The following is a 17132-nucleotide window of genomic DNA, read 5'->3' as shown; positions in this document are numbered from 1 at the left end:
GTCCTATATGGCTTACAATCCCCTTCTCACCTCCCCCTCCCTTACTGTCCTCCAACCACACTGGTCCCTTAGTGTTACTTGAACATACAGCATGCTCTTGTCTTCTGGCTTTGGGTGCCCTTTCTCCAGATAACCACATGGCTAACTCCATCATGTCCTTTGAGTCTGTGCTCAATGATTACCTTTTTGGTGAGGGCTACTATGACCATCACATGCTAATTCATCGCTCTTACCCTTCCCCATTTATTTCATAGCACTTTTCATCTTCTAAATTGCTATAAAATTTACAGATTTATTATGTTCATTGCTTATTTTCTGTCCTTTCCTTAAAATGTAAGTTCTCTGAATGCATATATTTTTACTTTTTGTTTAATTCTATATCTTAAATACCTAGAACAGAGCCTGGTACAAAGGAGATGCATAATAAATATTTGTTGGATGACTAATGAACCAATAAATGAATTCTTATTTATATGGAACTATCATACGGATAGATAGATAGATAGATAGATCTTATGTATTTTCACAGAATAGGAATACAATACAATATAGTTACAACCCACATGCCCATTAACTGGTAAATAGATAAACAAACTTTGATATAGCCGTACAATGGAACCCTATTTAGAACAAAAGGGAACAGAATACCGATACATACAACAACATGGATGAATATAAAAAACATTAAGTGAAAAAAGCCAGATATAAAAAACTGCATATGCTGTTATTCCATTAATATGAAATTTTAGAAGAGTCTAAACTGTGGAGATGGAAAGCTGGTCAGTAGTTGCCTGATGCCAGCGAGTAGGACCAGGAGTAACTGCAGGACATGATGGAACTCTTCAGGATTCTCCAAGTTTTCTAAAACCTGACTGCAGAAGTGGTTGCACTACATATTTACTAAAACTCATTGAATTGTTTACTTAAAATGGGTAAAATTTAGGGTTTGTAAATTATTCCTCAAAAAGCTGTCAGCAATAAATAAAGAAATACTGTTAATACTAACTGCATACTATCAGAATTTAATCTTTGATTTAGGAAGCCCTTCACAATCTTTTTTTTTTTTTTTTTTTTTTTTTTTTGCGGTACGCGGGCCTCTCACTGTTGTGGCCTCTCCCATTGCGGAGCACAGGCTCCGGACACACAGGCTCAGCAGCCATGGCTCACGGGCCCAGCCGCTCCGCGGCATGTGGAATCTTCCCAAACCGGGGCACGAACCTGTGTCCCCTGCATTGGCAGGCGGACTCTCAACCACTGCGCCACCAGGGAAGCCCGCCCTTCACAATCTTGAGTCATCTTCAGAATGAGTTGCTGACTCTGTATTGGAAAGATGTGGATTTAGCAATTAATAAAGTTCAGAGCCTTCCCTGTAGCAGCCCACTGTTCATCCTTAACTCTTGGTGGAACAAACCTCTATCATAGTACTAACTGTTATAGTCATTTACTTGTAAGCCAGAATAGCCACCCTCCATTATTTATATATATATATAGTGAAGTCCTCCGGGGTACGGTCTGTACCTCACTTATCCTCACACTAGAGGTGTGAGGCGAGATCCTCAGTTAATTCTAGCTAAACGACTAGATGATGATTATTATTAATAGAATGGCATATAAAAGGAAATTTACAGTCACTGACACAAATTGATATCATCTTGCTATGTAGTCCGCATTATATCACCAAAATCATACATTTATTCCTAGCTGGATGTTTTTCATCCATGCTGCAAGTTGCTATAATTAAGGAAATCATGTAAATGTGATTTATCACACAATACGTATTGAGTGCCCTCTATGTGCCAGACACTATGTTAGGTTCTAGGGATAGATACGACGGTTAATAAAACAATGATTTGAGGCTTCCCTGGTGACGCAGTGGTTGAGAGTCCGCCTGCCGATGCAGGGGACGCGGGTTTGTGCCCCGGTCCAGGAAGATTCCACATGCCGCGGAGTGGCTGGGCCCGTGAGCCATGGCCGCTGAGCTTGCGTCGTCCAGAGCCTGTGCTCCACAACGGGAGAGGCCACACAGTGAGAGGCCCACGTACTGCAAAAAAAAACCAAAAAAAGAAAAAAACACAATGATTTGGACCTTATTTTAAGCAATTACTTTCTGTAAATTGGGCACTAATTATTAAAAATGTCTTGAAGGAATGTTCTCTATAGATTTCGGTTAGTAAATTAAAGATTATTCATTTTATAGCAGTTGTCAGAGTTTTAAATACTGTGGATGAGTAATTTGTTTTTCTTGTAAAACGAAGTGCAGCAAATTACACACTTTTTCTACTGGGGTGGGGGAAAGTTTCTGGAAAAGGAAATTCCAGCACCACCCCTCGAGGTCTTTATTTTCCAGAGTAAATCTTCTAACCATCCAGCTCAATCACTAAGTAAGCACACGTGTGAAACACCACGCCCTCTGCAGAGACTCACTCAGGGCAAAACAGGGGCAAGGTATTTTGTTAATCCTTTTAGCTTGAGCAAGCAGTAGAAGAAAAACTCAGGAAATAAATCATATAAAAATATGAGAACAATAGGAAAGAAAAGCCTGTCTTACAGGTTTGTTTCCTGTTCTAATACTTCTGGAATGTGGTTTTCTCTCCTACTGATGCTGAATATAACTAGAATGTCTAAAGTTGTAATTCTTCTCTTAACCAAAGTTCTCCTTTGTCTGTTTATATTATCGTGTTAAAACTAAAATCTCTCAGCATTGTCAAAATAAAAGGCATCGGAAGCGTTTGGTGGCAATTGCTGTAGAGTAACGTTTTAAAAAGTAAACACTGGTTGCATATACAGAATTTCAACTGAAATCATAACATTCTGTTTGCTTTTTAGTAGTTCTATGTTTCTAAATATGCTGACTTTCACAAAATGTAGCCAAGTTTTGGAGTAATGCAAAGTTTTTAAAAACTGGCAGCTAGTCTAGTAAAAACCTACTTAAAAACTTTTGCACACCAGCTTTTAGTTTCTGAGTTATGTATTCTTGTACGTGATTATTAGAACCTCTTGTGTTAAAAATAGCCTTCTAATTTAAAAAATTGACCTTTAGCACCTCCACCAGCGAAAGGGAGAAAAGACAGTTTTCTGCTCTTTAATAAATCTGACAAGGGTAGGTAGAAGAAAATAAATGATTAAACTGATACTTTTAGATCATCTGTGAATTTCTGTTGTTTCTTCTGACCATTGTATCTAGAAAACTAATACACTTTAAAAAAAATCCTATTTGGAAAGTTACTAAGTTTTAATTACTAAGTTTCATTTCCTTTCCACTAGGAGAAGGTTTTCTATGACTGCAATTCCCATTACTCAGGCAAATGTCAATAATTGACTAGATCTTCACGGCCAAGTCCAAGATTAAGGGTGCCAGTTAAGAGATCTTCATCTACCTGTACGTGGCCACCACCAGCCACTGTTGCTTCCTAGACTACCACTGCTCTGATCAACCATCTCATCTTCTGGTACTCTGCCTAACCCTTCTCTTCCTACCCTCTCACCCCCAAATGATGGTGTTTCAAAATGCGGTCCTATGGGCTTCCCTGCTGGCGCAGTGGTTGAGAGTCCGCCTGCCGATGCAGGGGACACAGGTTCGTGCCCCGGTCCGGGAAGATCCCACGTGCCGTGGAGCGGCTGGGCCCGTGAGCCATGGCCGCTGAGTCTGCACGTCCGGAGTCTGTGCTCCGCAACGGGAGAGGCCGTAACAGTGAGAGGCCCGCGTACCGCAAAAAAAAAAAAAAAAAAAAAAAAAAAAAAAAAAAATGCGGTCCTCGCAGAGCCAGCAGCAGCCAGGAAACCAGACACCTAGGATGAGTATTCATGGCATCCGTGCTTTGAGGGAGGAAGATCTCACTCTTTCTCCTACTCCAAGCTGAGATTTGGCCACAAGAAAAGCCTGTCAGTGACGTAAGTTACAGGACTTGGTAATGGTGACTGTGCTCATTGTAAACCATCTCTCTAGTCACCAAACTGTATGCCTACAATTTGGACTTTGACCTGGTAGGAAAGGACCTTTCCACAAATAGATTGCTAAAGTTTAGGTTTATGTCTGCTTTTAACTTTTATCTAATTGAACTAGTGATTTCCACCCATAAAAAGTGCAAGTGTCACTTTGGGTACCCCAGATGGATGAATTTAATAACTCCTACAAGCCAGTGAAATCTGTGTTATAGGGTAAAATGCTTGAAAACCTCAAGAAGTACAACGTCTTTGTCAAAAGGCAAACCAGTTTCCGGGAGGGGAAATTCGCTCTAACTAATCCACCCAATTTAATTTCTTTCCGGAAGTAAAGGAATAAATCACAGACGGTCTTTCAGGGGTTCAAAAATATTTAGACCGGATAATGGAAAAAATCAGAAGATGCTGTCAGTCTATATTTTTAGGAAAGTTTAACATCAGCTATTTCTCACAATCAGTCATGGTATGATTTGATGACAGCATATAAAAAAACATGAAAGTGGTGCTACGCTGAAGCCTGCTCATAGAGGCCCGCTGTTAAATTTCCAGAAACTTGGCAAATCAGTTGACATAAATTTTGCGAGCCAGCTGACCACTCATTGAATTGGTCGTTGTAGAAGTACTTATATCACAGAAAACAGCAAACACAAGTCACACATCGGTCTTGTCCCCACCCCCAGATCAAACCAGTTGTTGAGCATTTACCAGGATATCACTGGATGAGAAATTGGTCTAGAAATATAGACTGAAGAACAGGACCAATGCTGAAGAGTTATAAATAGATCATTTCCTCAAAGTTAGATGTTGGCACTAATCTTCTTTAGCAATTTTATAAATTCTCTGGAAAGAGGTAACACAGAGAAACATCCATTTTTTTCAGATGACATTAAACATTCCCACCCACCTTTAAACTATAAACTTGAGGGATTAACATGCAGAGCTCTTAGTAAAACTGTGAGTTGGCTGAATAATAGCAGATGAGCTGTAATGAGGCAAGAAAAGGGCAATTTGGGGGGAAATTATCTTTTTTTTAAATAAATTTATTTTATTTATATTTGGTTGTGCTGGATCTTCGTCACTGCGCGCAGGCTTTCTTTAGTTGAGGCGAGCGGGGGCTACTTTTCATTGTGGTGCGCGTGTTTCTCATTGTGGTGGCTTCTCCTGCTGTGGAGCGCAAGCTCTAGGCGCATGGGCTTCAGTAGTTGTGGCACGCGGGCTCAGTAGTTGTGGCACATGGGCTTAGTTGCTGCGCGGCATGTGGGATCTTCCCGGACCAGGGCTCGAACCCGTGTCCCCTGCATTGGCAGGCGGACTCTCAACCACTGCGCCACCAGGGAAGCCCCTGGCGTGGGGGAAATTATCTTAACATACTCTTGTTAGATGATAAATTCTAACCTTTATGTTATGACCTATAAATGGAATTGAAGGATTTCTGTAGACTTTTTCTATGTTCATTAATATAATTTGTTAGCTGTGATGAAAAGGCTGTTAAAACACCAATCCTCATCGGAAGCACTGGAAACAAAATAGAATAAACTGTGCCACCCTTATAATGGAACTTTAATGCCCACTTCCTGCAGTTTTGGTTGACATGCTTCAAGGATAATGTAATGGAACTGGAAAAATTTCAGAGGAAAGTGTGTAACCTGATCGGGGGATTATAAGAATCCCAGATGAGGCTAAGATTATATTAACTAGCAAATCATGAAAGGTTTTGAATAAGGTAAATATAGATGGATTTAGTAAATCCTGAAAGACTAGAGCTATAGAGTACCCCTTTGATGTTTGAAATATGAATTTGCAGAAGAAATAAAAAGAAACACATTATTGTTTCTCAAGTAAAAGAAGTATTGCTAGCAAAAATGACATTGTACTTCAAAGTTTAGCTTTTGTTAATTTCAAAGAAAATCATTGTATTTACATATTCTGATGTGCAAAATTTATGGTATATTTCCTCTAATCAATGACCTCCCTTATCCATTAGGCTCTATCAATGGAAAGAAGAGTGAAAATTTCCTCCTCTTAGTTTAGATTGAGAGAACACTCTACCTGGTCTTCTTTTTTTTTGGTTGTTGTTGTTTTAAGACAATTTAAAGGAAGAAATAGAAGAGCCCTTATAATTGTTTACTCTCACTGCTGAACCCCCCAGGTGGAATGTGTTCCCAAACACAGCAGCTTTCCACTTTAAAAGGAAATTTAGTTAGGATTAATTTCATTGTCCTAATTAGAACTCACATCTTGGTTAATCCTTAGTTTTGTTAAAAAATATCAGGGTTTCTTTGTGGAGGTGATCCTCCGGCTCTGCAGCACCAGCTCGGATAGACTGAGGTCTCTGTGGCTTTGGTGACCCTGCTTAAGCATTCCCACCGTGTCCCAGCTCTGCTCTCCGCATGCCTCCCACTGCAACCCCCGTCACCTGACCTCAGGGCCTGGGGAGGGGGCAGTGCCCCAAAGCCAGGGGCTTTTGCTCAGCAGAGATGTCAGGCTTCCTGGGGGTATCAGTTTTGTTTGTTTGTTTGTTTTTCATCTTTATTGGAGTATAATTGCTTTACAATGGTGTGTGAGTTTCTGCTTTATAACAAAGTGAATCAGTTATACATATACATATGTTCCATAAAAAGAAACGAAATTGAGTTATTTGTAGTGAGGTGGATGGACCTAGAGTCTGTCATACAGAGTGAAGTAAGTCAGAAAGAGAAAGACAAATACCGTATGCTAACACATATATATGGAATCTAAGAAAGAAAAAGATGTCATGAAGAACCTAGGGGTAAGACGGGAATAAAGACACAGACCTACTAGAGAATGGACTTGAGGATATGGGGAGGGGGAAGGGTAAGCTGTGACAAAGTGAGAGAGTGGCATGGACATATATACACTACCAAACGTAAAATAGATAGCTGGGGGCATCAGTTTTTGAACTCTGCCGGGGTCCAGATGACCTGGGACCAGGTGTCACCTAGAGATGCACCTCAACCTGTGCCTCAGGAAGGGCTAGGGAACAATTTTGTTATTGTATTAACTTTACTCATTTAACTTGCTTGAGAAACTAACCAATTTTTACTTTCTGTCCAGAATGATGTATGTAGGAGAGTGAGCCGTAGTGCTCCCAAAGTGCCTTGCTTTTCTCTGATATAAATATATTTATAAAGACCTGGTCCAGGGGCTTCCCTGGTGGCGCGGTGGTTGAGAATCTGCTTGCCAATGCAGGGGACACGGGTTCGAGCCCTGGTCTGGGAAGATCCCACATGCCGCAGAGCAACTGGTCCCATGAGCCACAACTACTGAGCCTGTGTGTCTGGAGCCTGTGCTCCGCAACAAGAGAGGCCGCGATAGTGAGAGGCCTGCGCACCGGGATGAAGAGTGGCCCCTGCTCGCGGCAACTAGAGAAAGCCCTCGCACAGAAATGAAACCCAGCACAGCCAAAAATAAATATAAATAAATAAATTTATAAAAAAAAGACCGGGTCTAGTGGATTCCTGCGTGTGTTTGCTACAGCAAGATTTTAGGGACTTGGCTTGTATGTAGTGGGGAAACAGTCTGAAAATGGGTTCCCTTCCCGTGAAAATGGGAAAGGAGCTTGAGGTGGAGCTCTGAGCAGTGGGGTTAAGCCAAACCCCTGAAGTGGCCATTTCCTCGTCACCCCACTCCTCTCAGGTCCTTAGAAGGACGTCCAGTTTTCCAAAGCCCTATGCCTCCAAGCCTGGTCTCATTTGAGTCCCTGCCAGGCTCATGTGTGTACCCCATTAACACCCCAGTGATCTGAAGATTCTATGTAATTGTTTTATGTATACATGTGAATACATAGATACCAACATTTTAAATAATTTGATAAGGTCTTTGTAGCCACTCAAAAAAAAAAAATCAGTGTTTCTTAAGAGTGAATTAGTCAAAAGGAAGTAGATAACTGATCACACTCTTCTAGGGAAAAAGTTTTCCCCACAGTAGAGGGTGGGCTATTTGGGTGTGAAAAAAAAGAGGGCAACTTAAATGATGAAACAGACAAGCAAATGTCTTTCAAAAAACAAAGCAAGGCTCTATGTGATCTTTTTTTTTTTTAACATCTTTATTGGAGTATAAGTGCTTTACAATTGTGTGTTAGTTTCTGCTTTATAACAAAGTGAATCAGCTATACATATATATATATATCCCCATATCTCCTCCCTCTTGCGTCTCCCTCCCACCCTCCCTATCCCACCCCTCTAGGTGGTCATAAAGCACCAAGCTGATCTCCCTGTGCCATGTGACTGCTTCCCACTAGCTATTTTACATTTGGTAGTGTATATATGTTCATGCCACTCTCTCACTTCGTCCCAGCTTACCCTTCCCCCTCCCCGTGTCCTCAAGTCCATTCTCTACATCTGCCTCTTCATTCCTGTCCTGCCCCTAGGTTCTTCAGAACCTTTTTTTTTTTTAGATTCCATATGTATGTGTTAGCATACGGTGTTTGTTTTTCTCTTTCTGGCTTACTTCACTCTGTATGACAGACTCTAGGTCCATCCATCTCACTACAGATAACTCAATTTCGTTTCCTTTTACGGCTGAGTAATATTCCATTGTATATATGTACCACATCTGTTTTTAAATATTTATTTATTTTTGGCTGCATTGGGTCTTTGTTGCTGCGCCCGGGCTTTCTCTAGTTGTGACGAGTAGGGGCTACTCTTCGTTGCGGTGCGCGGGCCTCTCATTGCGGTGGCTTCTCTTGTTGTGGAGCACAGGCTCTAGGTGCGCAGGCTTCAGTAGTTGTGGCATGCAGGCTCAGTAGTTGTGGCTCGAGGGTTCTAGAGCACAGGCTCAGTAGTTGTGGCGCACGGGCTTAATTGCTCCGAGGCATGTAGAATCTTCCCGGACCAGGGATCCTGCATTGGCAGGCGGAGTCTTAACCACTGCGCCACCAGGGAAGCCCTGTACCACATCTTGTTTATCTATTTCTCCATTGATGGACATTTAGGTTGCTTCCATGTCCTGGCTATTGTAAATAGTGCTGCAATGAATATTGGGGTGCATGTGTCTTTTCGAATTATGGTTTTCTCTGGGTATATGCCCAGGACTGGGATTGCAGGATCATATGGTAGCTCTATTTTTAGTTTTTTAAAGAACCACCATACCGTTCTCCTACTGGCTGCACCAGTTTACATTCCCATCAACAGTGTAGGAGGGTTTCCTTTTCTCCACACCCTCTCAAGCACTTATTGTTTGTAGATTTTTTGATAATGGCCATTCTGACCCGTGTGAGGTGATACCTCATTGTAGTTTTGATTTGCATTTCTCTAATGATTATATACTATATAGATTTTTAATAGTTCAGAGTTGAATGTCTAGGATAACTTAAAAAGTGAAAGCTGTGGCAAGTGAGCTAAATACAGTTTTTTAAAAAATACACTGTTGGGGACGGATAAATTGGGAGATCGGGATTGACATATACACACTATTATACATAAAATAGATAACAAATGGGGACCTACTGTATAGCACAGGAAACTCTACTCAATACTAATGACCTGTATGGGAAAAGAATCTAAGAAAGAGTGGATATATGCATATGTATAACTGATTCACTTTGCTGTACAGCAAAAACTGACACAACATTGTAAATCAACTATACTCCAATAAAAATAAATTTAAAAATTAAAAAATACTCTTTTTTGGGAATCCCCTGGCGGCCAGTGGTTAGGACTTGGTGCTCTCGCTGCCGGGGCCCTGGGTTCGATCCCATAAGCCTAGTGGCCTGGCCAGAAAAAAAAAAATACACTTAAAAAAAACTTTTTTTTTTTTTTTTTAAAGAAGATGTTGGGGGTAAGAGTTTAGTAATTTATTTTTGCTGTGTTGGGTCTTCGTTTCTGTGCGAGGGCTTTCTCTAGTTGTGGCAAGCGGGGGCCACTCTTCATCCCGGTGCGCAGGCCTTTCACTATCGCGGCCTCTCTTGTTGCGGAGCACAGGCTCCAGACGCGCAGGCTCAGTAGTTGTGGCTCACAGGCCTAGTTGCTCCGCGGCATGTGGGATCCTCCCAGACCAAGGCTCGAACCCGTGTCCCCTGTATTAGCAGGCAGGTTCTCAACCACTGCGCCACCAGGGAAGCCCCCCAAAAAAACTTTTTAATGAAACATATGCATTCAGAAAAATGCACAAATCATAGTATACAATTCAATGAATTTTCTTAAAGTGAGCCACATTTATGTAACCACCATCCAGTCTAACGCCATATCTATCTCCATCTATCGATCTATCTATAGAGTGATCGACAGATAGATGGAGATAGATATGGCATCTAGATTTCTCATCAACAGTATTTGTATTCATATTTTTAAGGAGTTTGCAGTTGAGATTTAATTACAGTAGGATTTAATTTAACTTTTATGGAATGTTAGCTTCTAAAATAAATTACTGTTGTTTTCACCTTTTGTATATTTTAAACATCTTATCACGCAGTTTGATAGTCTCACAGTGATTCTTCTGAATATAGGAGAGGTGAATTTCCCAGAGTCTAGGTGGTAGAGAGCAAGGTGTATACTTTGTTGATCTCACACATAGATCCATCATTCAGATTTATTGTTCAAGCTGATTGAGGCCACTAATACTGCTTTTTAAAATTCCACTTGTTAAAAGGAAGATAATTTTTAAAAGGAAAATAAAATGCACACATATCAGCAAACAATGTGAGGAAGGAACTAGCTTTAACGAAACAAATTTTCTTAAATTAAGTACCGTGACTAAGTACTTTAATTCCTTTTCTTCCAGCCTTAAAGGATCATTTGACAGGGAACCTTTTAAGTTAAACGGGAGTCACCCGTACTCTCTGCTACCCTGGGGGGGTCGCGGGTCTCACAGCCCCCGCAGGCGCGGCTGGACCAGCCCGGGCCTCTCCCCTCCTCACTTCCTCGCCCCGCTCATTCTACCTCCCCCGTCGCCCACTCCCCCTCTCTCCTCCCCCGTGACCCTTGACCCCAGCTAATCTGCATAGAGGAATGACAGGCATCCGCTGGGCAGGATTCGCCGCGCCGGCTGCGGCCGGCCGGGCTGGGAGACCCGCGAAGGGGAGAAGGTGAGGGGACCCTGCGGGCAGCTCCGCACGGACCGGGAAATGAACGCTTGGGAATCTGTCTGCGAGCGGACCCATGATCCAAGGACCAAAAGAGCCGCGTGATCACCCGACCTGGCCCTGCGACCCGAGACATGGGCCAGACCTCGGTCTCCACGCTGTCCCCGCAGCCCAGCAGCGGTGAGTCCGGGGCGCACGCGATGCGCTCCCGCCCCGCGGGTGCTGGGCTGGCTCGGGGCAGCCTGGGCGGTCGAGGGCTCCTCGGCGAGCCGGGCTCTGCCCGAACCCGCCAAGTCCCTCCGAGAAACCCGAGAGGTAGCGCTCCCCCAAACTCTTTGTCGTGGAAAAGTGGAATGCCTTTTGGGATCCAGCCGATTTTACCTTAAAGGCACAGGCTCCATTTTCTCTCCGAGATGCCTCGCTTTCGTGTTTCTTTGAATCTCTTCTGAGCCTGAAATTTACGAGAAACGCCATTGGCGTATTGCTTTGTTTTAAAAACGCGAAACTTAAAGAGCAAGATAAACTCGCCAACAGGTTTTTCTGTATTTACACTTGGCTTCCGAACAGACTAGAACTGAATTCTTTCAAGCTTGTCAACTGATTTATGGTTTGTGTTTCGGAGCAGAAGTGCTGTTTGCCTTCTTTTATCCTGGCAGAACGCTGAATACTTAATAACCAAGAGAAAAAAGCTTAATTGTTTCAAATGATACTTGTTTATTAGACACAAGCTATAAAATTTGGGGAAACGTTTCATGAACCCGGTTATTCAGGGCTAAAGATCATTTGATGGAAACGCGTGTAATGTTTCTGAGCTGTACTGCCCTGTTTTAAGTCTCTTTTTAACATTTTCTTTAAAAAAAAAAAAAAAGGAAGGAAGGTACATCTGGCGTTTCTCCAGTAGTGTAGGGATAAACAACTTTTTGGTGGCGATACTTGTGATTGGATAATGAAACATACTTAAAAGATACTATTTTGATATGTTTTTCCATCAAGAATTAAAAAACAAAACCTCAAAGGGGGCATTTACGTTATTCCTTGAGATATTTGATACACTTTTCAAATTGTGTAAACATCAACAGGATCTTGCTGAAAGGAAATGACAGGGCAGAGATGAAGGGTTCTTTTTTTTTGTTGTTGTTGTTTTAATCAGCTCCAGGATGTCTCTAACTAGATAGCATTCTACCATTCCAGCCTCCCCCAGCATGGGTTTGTTTATATTGTAGAGCTTCACTCCCTGAAATATCACAAGCTTTGCACCGGCTTATGTTAATGCCTCAGGAGAACCAGCCGTCTGCAAAGGAGAGGAATCAGAATCCAAAAAAGATCACACCTTCCCTTACTGTCATTGACAAGGTTGTACCGCGCTGCTGCCGAACAGAAGATACTTAATGTTGATAGCTTTTTGGGAATTTGAGGGGGAGTGTTGATTAGGATCTTAATTTTAGTAAACTATTTTGTGCAATTAAGGCTTACTTTCCTTTGTCTTACTTTAAAGCAGTGTGACTTCTTTCATTTCAAGGAAGAGTTAGATTTTTAAATTTCAGCGCTGGCAAAGCATAGAGTTAGATCAGTACTCCAATACAATAGGTATAAAGTACTGCCCTGAATTTAGTTCTTTAGCCATAAATTATTGTTAGGGTTAATATTAGAAAAGTGAATTTTGCATTTATAAAAATCAAAGAATGTTACATAAATGATGCCTAAGAAGCAAAGTAGAATCCTAAAATGTGAGCTTCCTTCCTAACCCAGTACAGCAAAAAATACCCAGATTGCTGTAATTCCTAACACGTATTTCCTAATACAATGACTAATCATGTCAAGAGATTGGGCAGTTTATTTATAAGTAATTTGAACAAAAAGTTATGCTTGACCATGAAAGATATTTCAGAGAAATCTCTCATGGAATGGTGTTATACTTAAATTACAGGTCCTCCGCTTAGTTGATTAAAAGTTTGTGTATCTTGGAGTGACCAATTCAGGCATCATGAGTAGAGGGTTTTTTTGGTTTTGTTTTGTTGGTTAAGGGATGATAGTTGCTATGACTGAAGTTTTTTAATGTTAAGAGTGGAGCAGTTTTCTCATGATATCCATTTATATCCTCTAAGTGTATTACTATCACTCCATTTCCCTGAAGTTTTGCCTTTAGATTCCAAATGAAAATGAAAAAACAACAAAAACAGAACATTTGGTTGCCATATCTTAAGTTTTATGTTCATGTTGGTGTTCTTCTCTGAGTCTGAGAATGTCAAACCCTCTACCCTTCCAAGTATTTTGTTCACTCCTCGTTAGCTGTTTGCCACAGGCTTCATAAGTGGTGTGAAGATCTTTGTTCTGTGTGATCTCAGGCATCTATAGTTGTTTAGGTCTAGAGTGGCTGCTAGGGATTACAGTGACGAAGAGGATTCCCGTCGTAAATGCTTAACAGCGGGAAAATCTGTTTGAGTCTAAGGAGTCAATAGCACAGAGTCTGATAGTTTATACTTGTTACTCAGTTTGGGCTTTTGTAAAAATCAGCACTATAGGCCACAAGTTAGCTTGCTTTTCTTTCTTGATTTCAGGCTCTTTTGAGCCTTTCAGCTTAGGGCTGCATCTAGGCTCTAAGAAGACCAAGTAATAATGATTTCTGAAAACGTGCAGTTAGAGTCATTATTTCTTTTTTTTTTTTTTTTGCGGTACGTGGGCCTCTCACTGTTGTGGCCTCTCCCGTTGCGGAGCACAGGCTCAGCGGCCATGGCTCACGGGCCCAGCCGCTCCGCGGCATGTGGGATCTTCCCTGACCGGGGCACGAACCCATGTCCCCTGCATCGGCAGGCGGACTCTCAACCACTGCGCCACCAGGGAAGCCCATTATTTCTATTTTTTAAAACAGCTTCATTGACATATAATTAACATACCATAAAATTCACCCATCGAAAGTGTACAATTCGTTGTTTTTCAGTATATTCATTGTGTTCTGCAGCCATCGATCCCTGTTCCCATCCTTCTCAACCCCCGACTCCTAGCCCTAATTAACCACTAATCCACTTTCTGCTTCTGTAGGTTTGCTTATTCTGAAGAATTTGTATAAGTGGGATCATACAACACAACACGCCTTTTGTGACTGGCTTCTTTCACCTAGCATAATGTTTTCAAGGGTCATCCATGTTGTAGCATATATCAGTACTTCATTTCTTATTATTGCCAAATAATATCCCACTGTATTAATATATACCACATTTTGTTTATCCATCCATCAGTTGATGGACATTTGGGTTATTTTTACCTCTTGACTCTGAATGGTGCTGCCATGAACTTCAGGTAAAAGTTTTTGTGAACATATGTTTTTATTTCTCTTAGGTATATATCTAGGAGTGGAATTGCTGGGTCATATGGTAACTCTATCTTTGTTATGTTATATTTTAAGGAACTGCCAGTTTTCCAAAGCGGCTGTACCATTTTACATTGCCTCCAGCAGTATATGAAGGTTCCAATTTCTCCACAGCCTCTTCAACACTTGTTACTCTCTTTTGATTATGGCTAATCTAGTAAGTGTGAAGTTGTATTTCATTGTGGTTTTGATTTGCATTTCCCTGATCACTTATGACATTGAGCATCTTTTCGTGTGCTTATTGGCCATTTGTATATCTTCTTTGGAGAAATGTCTATTCAGATCCTTTGCTTAATTTTAATTGGGTGATTTGACTTGCTATTATTGAGTTATAAGAGTTCTTTGTATACTGGTTACAAGTCCCTTATCAGATATATTATTTGCTAATACTTTATCCCATTTTCAGAGTTGTGTTTTCGCTTTCTTGATACTATGATTTGCAACTGAAATTTTTTATTGTGTTCAGTTTATCTATTTTGTTGTTGTTGTTTGCACTTTTGGTCTCCTATCTAGGAAACCATAAACTAACTACTGTCAAGATTTACACATATGTTTCCTTCTAAGAGTTTTATAATTTTGGCTCTTACATTTAGGTCTGTGATACATTTTTTAATATTTATGTGTAGTGTGGTGTAGGGTTCCAGTTTCATTCTTTTGCATGTGGATATCCAGTTGTCCAGGACCATTTTTCGAAAAGGTGATTCTTTCCCTGTTGAATTGTCTCGGTACCCTTGTCAAAAATCAGATGACCATATATGTCAAATTTATTCCTGAACTCTCAATTCTATCCCATTGATGTATATGCCTACTAATATGCTACACTGTCAAGATTACTGTAGCTTTGTACTAAGTTTTGAAATAGAAAAGTGTGAGTCTTCTCACTTTGTTCTTTTCCAAGATTCTTTTGGCTATTCTGGTCCCCTTGCATTTTCGAATGAATTTTATAATCAGCTTGTCAATGTCTGCAAAAAATCCAGCTGAGACGTTGATAGGGATTGTGTTGAACTTGTAGATCAATTTGAATAATATTGCTCTCTTAACAATATGAAGTGTTTCAACCCATAAAGACAAGAAATGGAAATGTACAATGTCTTTCCATTTATTTAGATCTTCTTTGATTTTTTTCCACAATGTTTTTTAGTTTTCAGTGTGTGTCTTGTTAAATTTATCAGTATTTTTATCATTTTTATGCTATTTTAAATGAAATTGCACTCATTTCATTTTCAGAATATGGCTTGCTAGTGTATAGAATATAGAAAATTGATTTTTATATATTGATCTTGTACCCTGTAAATTTGGTGAACTCATTTTTTTAGTCCTAATAATTTTTCAGTGGATTCCTTCATATTTCTGTATACAAGATCTCATTATGTACAAGATTTATATACAAGGTCATGTGCAAACAGAGATACTTTTACTTTATCTTTTCCATCTGAATGTCTTTTATTTCTTTTCCCTGTCTAGTTGCCCTCACTTATTATGCAGTATAATGTTAAAGAGAAGAGGCAAGAGTGAACATTCTTGTCTTGTTCCTGATCTAAGGAAGAAAGCAATCAGTCTTTCAGAATTAAATGTCATGTTAGCTGTGATTTTTTTCATAGATGCCCTTTATCAAAAAGTTCCCTTCTATTCTTAGTTTGTGAGCATCTTTATCATGCAACTGTTAGATTTTGTCCAAGACTTTTTCTTTTTGCCCCTATTGAGATGATCATATGGTTTTTGTCCTTCATTGTATTAATTATGGCATATTACATTAATTTCAGATGTTAAACCAACCTTGCATTCCTGCGACAAAGATTACTTGGATATGATATACAATCTTTTTTATATGTTGCTGGTTTTGATTTCCTCGTATTTTATTGAGGATTAGATTTATTATTTCTAAGCACAGGCTAAACAGGTATGTCCCCAAATAGGGGGGTTTCAGTACCCTCTGACCTCATTCCTTAGAAGGGTTGAGACTTCTAGCATTCTCATTGCCAAGTACTGGGCATGACAGATTGGGTACAAAAAGTTTGTTGAGTATATGAATGAGTCAACAAATATTCTCAATGCAGTCTGACTACTTTAAGCTAATGATTATATGAATGCGAATTTTGTATTATTTTCATTCTTTTTAACTTCAAGAATTGCATGCTACGCTGGCTCTGTTGTCTGTTGGGTGGTATTTGAATCTAGTGACTATTTTTTTCAGTCTTCAGCCCCACCCCATGTTCACTGTGCCACAGAGCAGCTCTTGGCTGTTTTGCATGAGCCCTTGAGTTGAAAGGGCAGACAAAGCCACTCTTCTCATTTTTAGAAGACAAGGGAACAAGTGAATAAAGTATGCAGGATCACACCTAGGCCATGATAGAACCTATATCTATCTGTGTTTCTGGGTTTCCATATTTTGGTCAGTGCCTTATTTCTGCCCTGCCCAGGATATTTATCCATTTCCTTGTAAAGCCGGTATTAAAAGAAATCGTAAAACAAAAATGGATAGTTCATTTTTCTTAATGAAAATAACATGCATATGATCAAAAGTCGAACTTTACAAGACAGTTCAGGATAAAAGTGAATTTTATTCCCTCCCAGACCCCTAGTCCCTCCCTTTTAAATTATAACCCAGCATGAACAACTTTTTTTCATTACAGACAGTCTTCATTCATGTATGTATCTTTATCAAAATACAAGCAAGATGTAATATGCTTGCTGCTCCCGAGTTTGAGTTTTTCATATAATGTAAACTTGAAAATATTTCATATTGATGTTTGTAATCTAGAAACAATATTATAATATGTG

The 17132-nt window shown here is 40.2% G+C and overlaps 1 protein-coding gene across 6 annotated transcripts in view; it reads left to right on the top strand.

Moving 5' to 3' along the window:
• The window catches only part of PHACTR2 (phosphatase and actin regulator 2), a 263240-nt gene that overhangs the window by 116994 nt on the left and 129114 nt on the right, over positions 1-17132 (top strand). For 2 of the 6 annotated variants that reach the window (XM_032651923.1, XM_032651919.1), the window contains exon 1: positions 10921-11164. The exons of 2 other annotated variants lie outside the window; for them this stretch is intronic. In XM_032651923.1, coding sequence (XP_032507814.1) covers positions 11119-11164 — 46 coding nt within the window. In that variant the 5' untranslated portion in view covers positions 10921-11118. Of the gene's footprint in view, positions 1-10908; positions 11165-17132 lie in introns of those variants that run through there. 2 more of the 6 variants (XM_032651924.1, XM_032651925.1) reach the window with 2 other exon arrangements.

The sequence above is a fragment of the Phocoena sinus genome, chromosome 12 (genome assembly GCF_008692025.1).
Source record: "Phocoena sinus isolate mPhoSin1 chromosome 12, mPhoSin1.pri, whole genome shotgun sequence".
Classification (NCBI taxonomy): domain Eukaryota; kingdom Metazoa; phylum Chordata; class Mammalia; order Artiodactyla; family Phocoenidae; genus Phocoena; species Phocoena sinus.
This window is presented reverse-complemented; position numbering and strand designations above follow the sequence as displayed.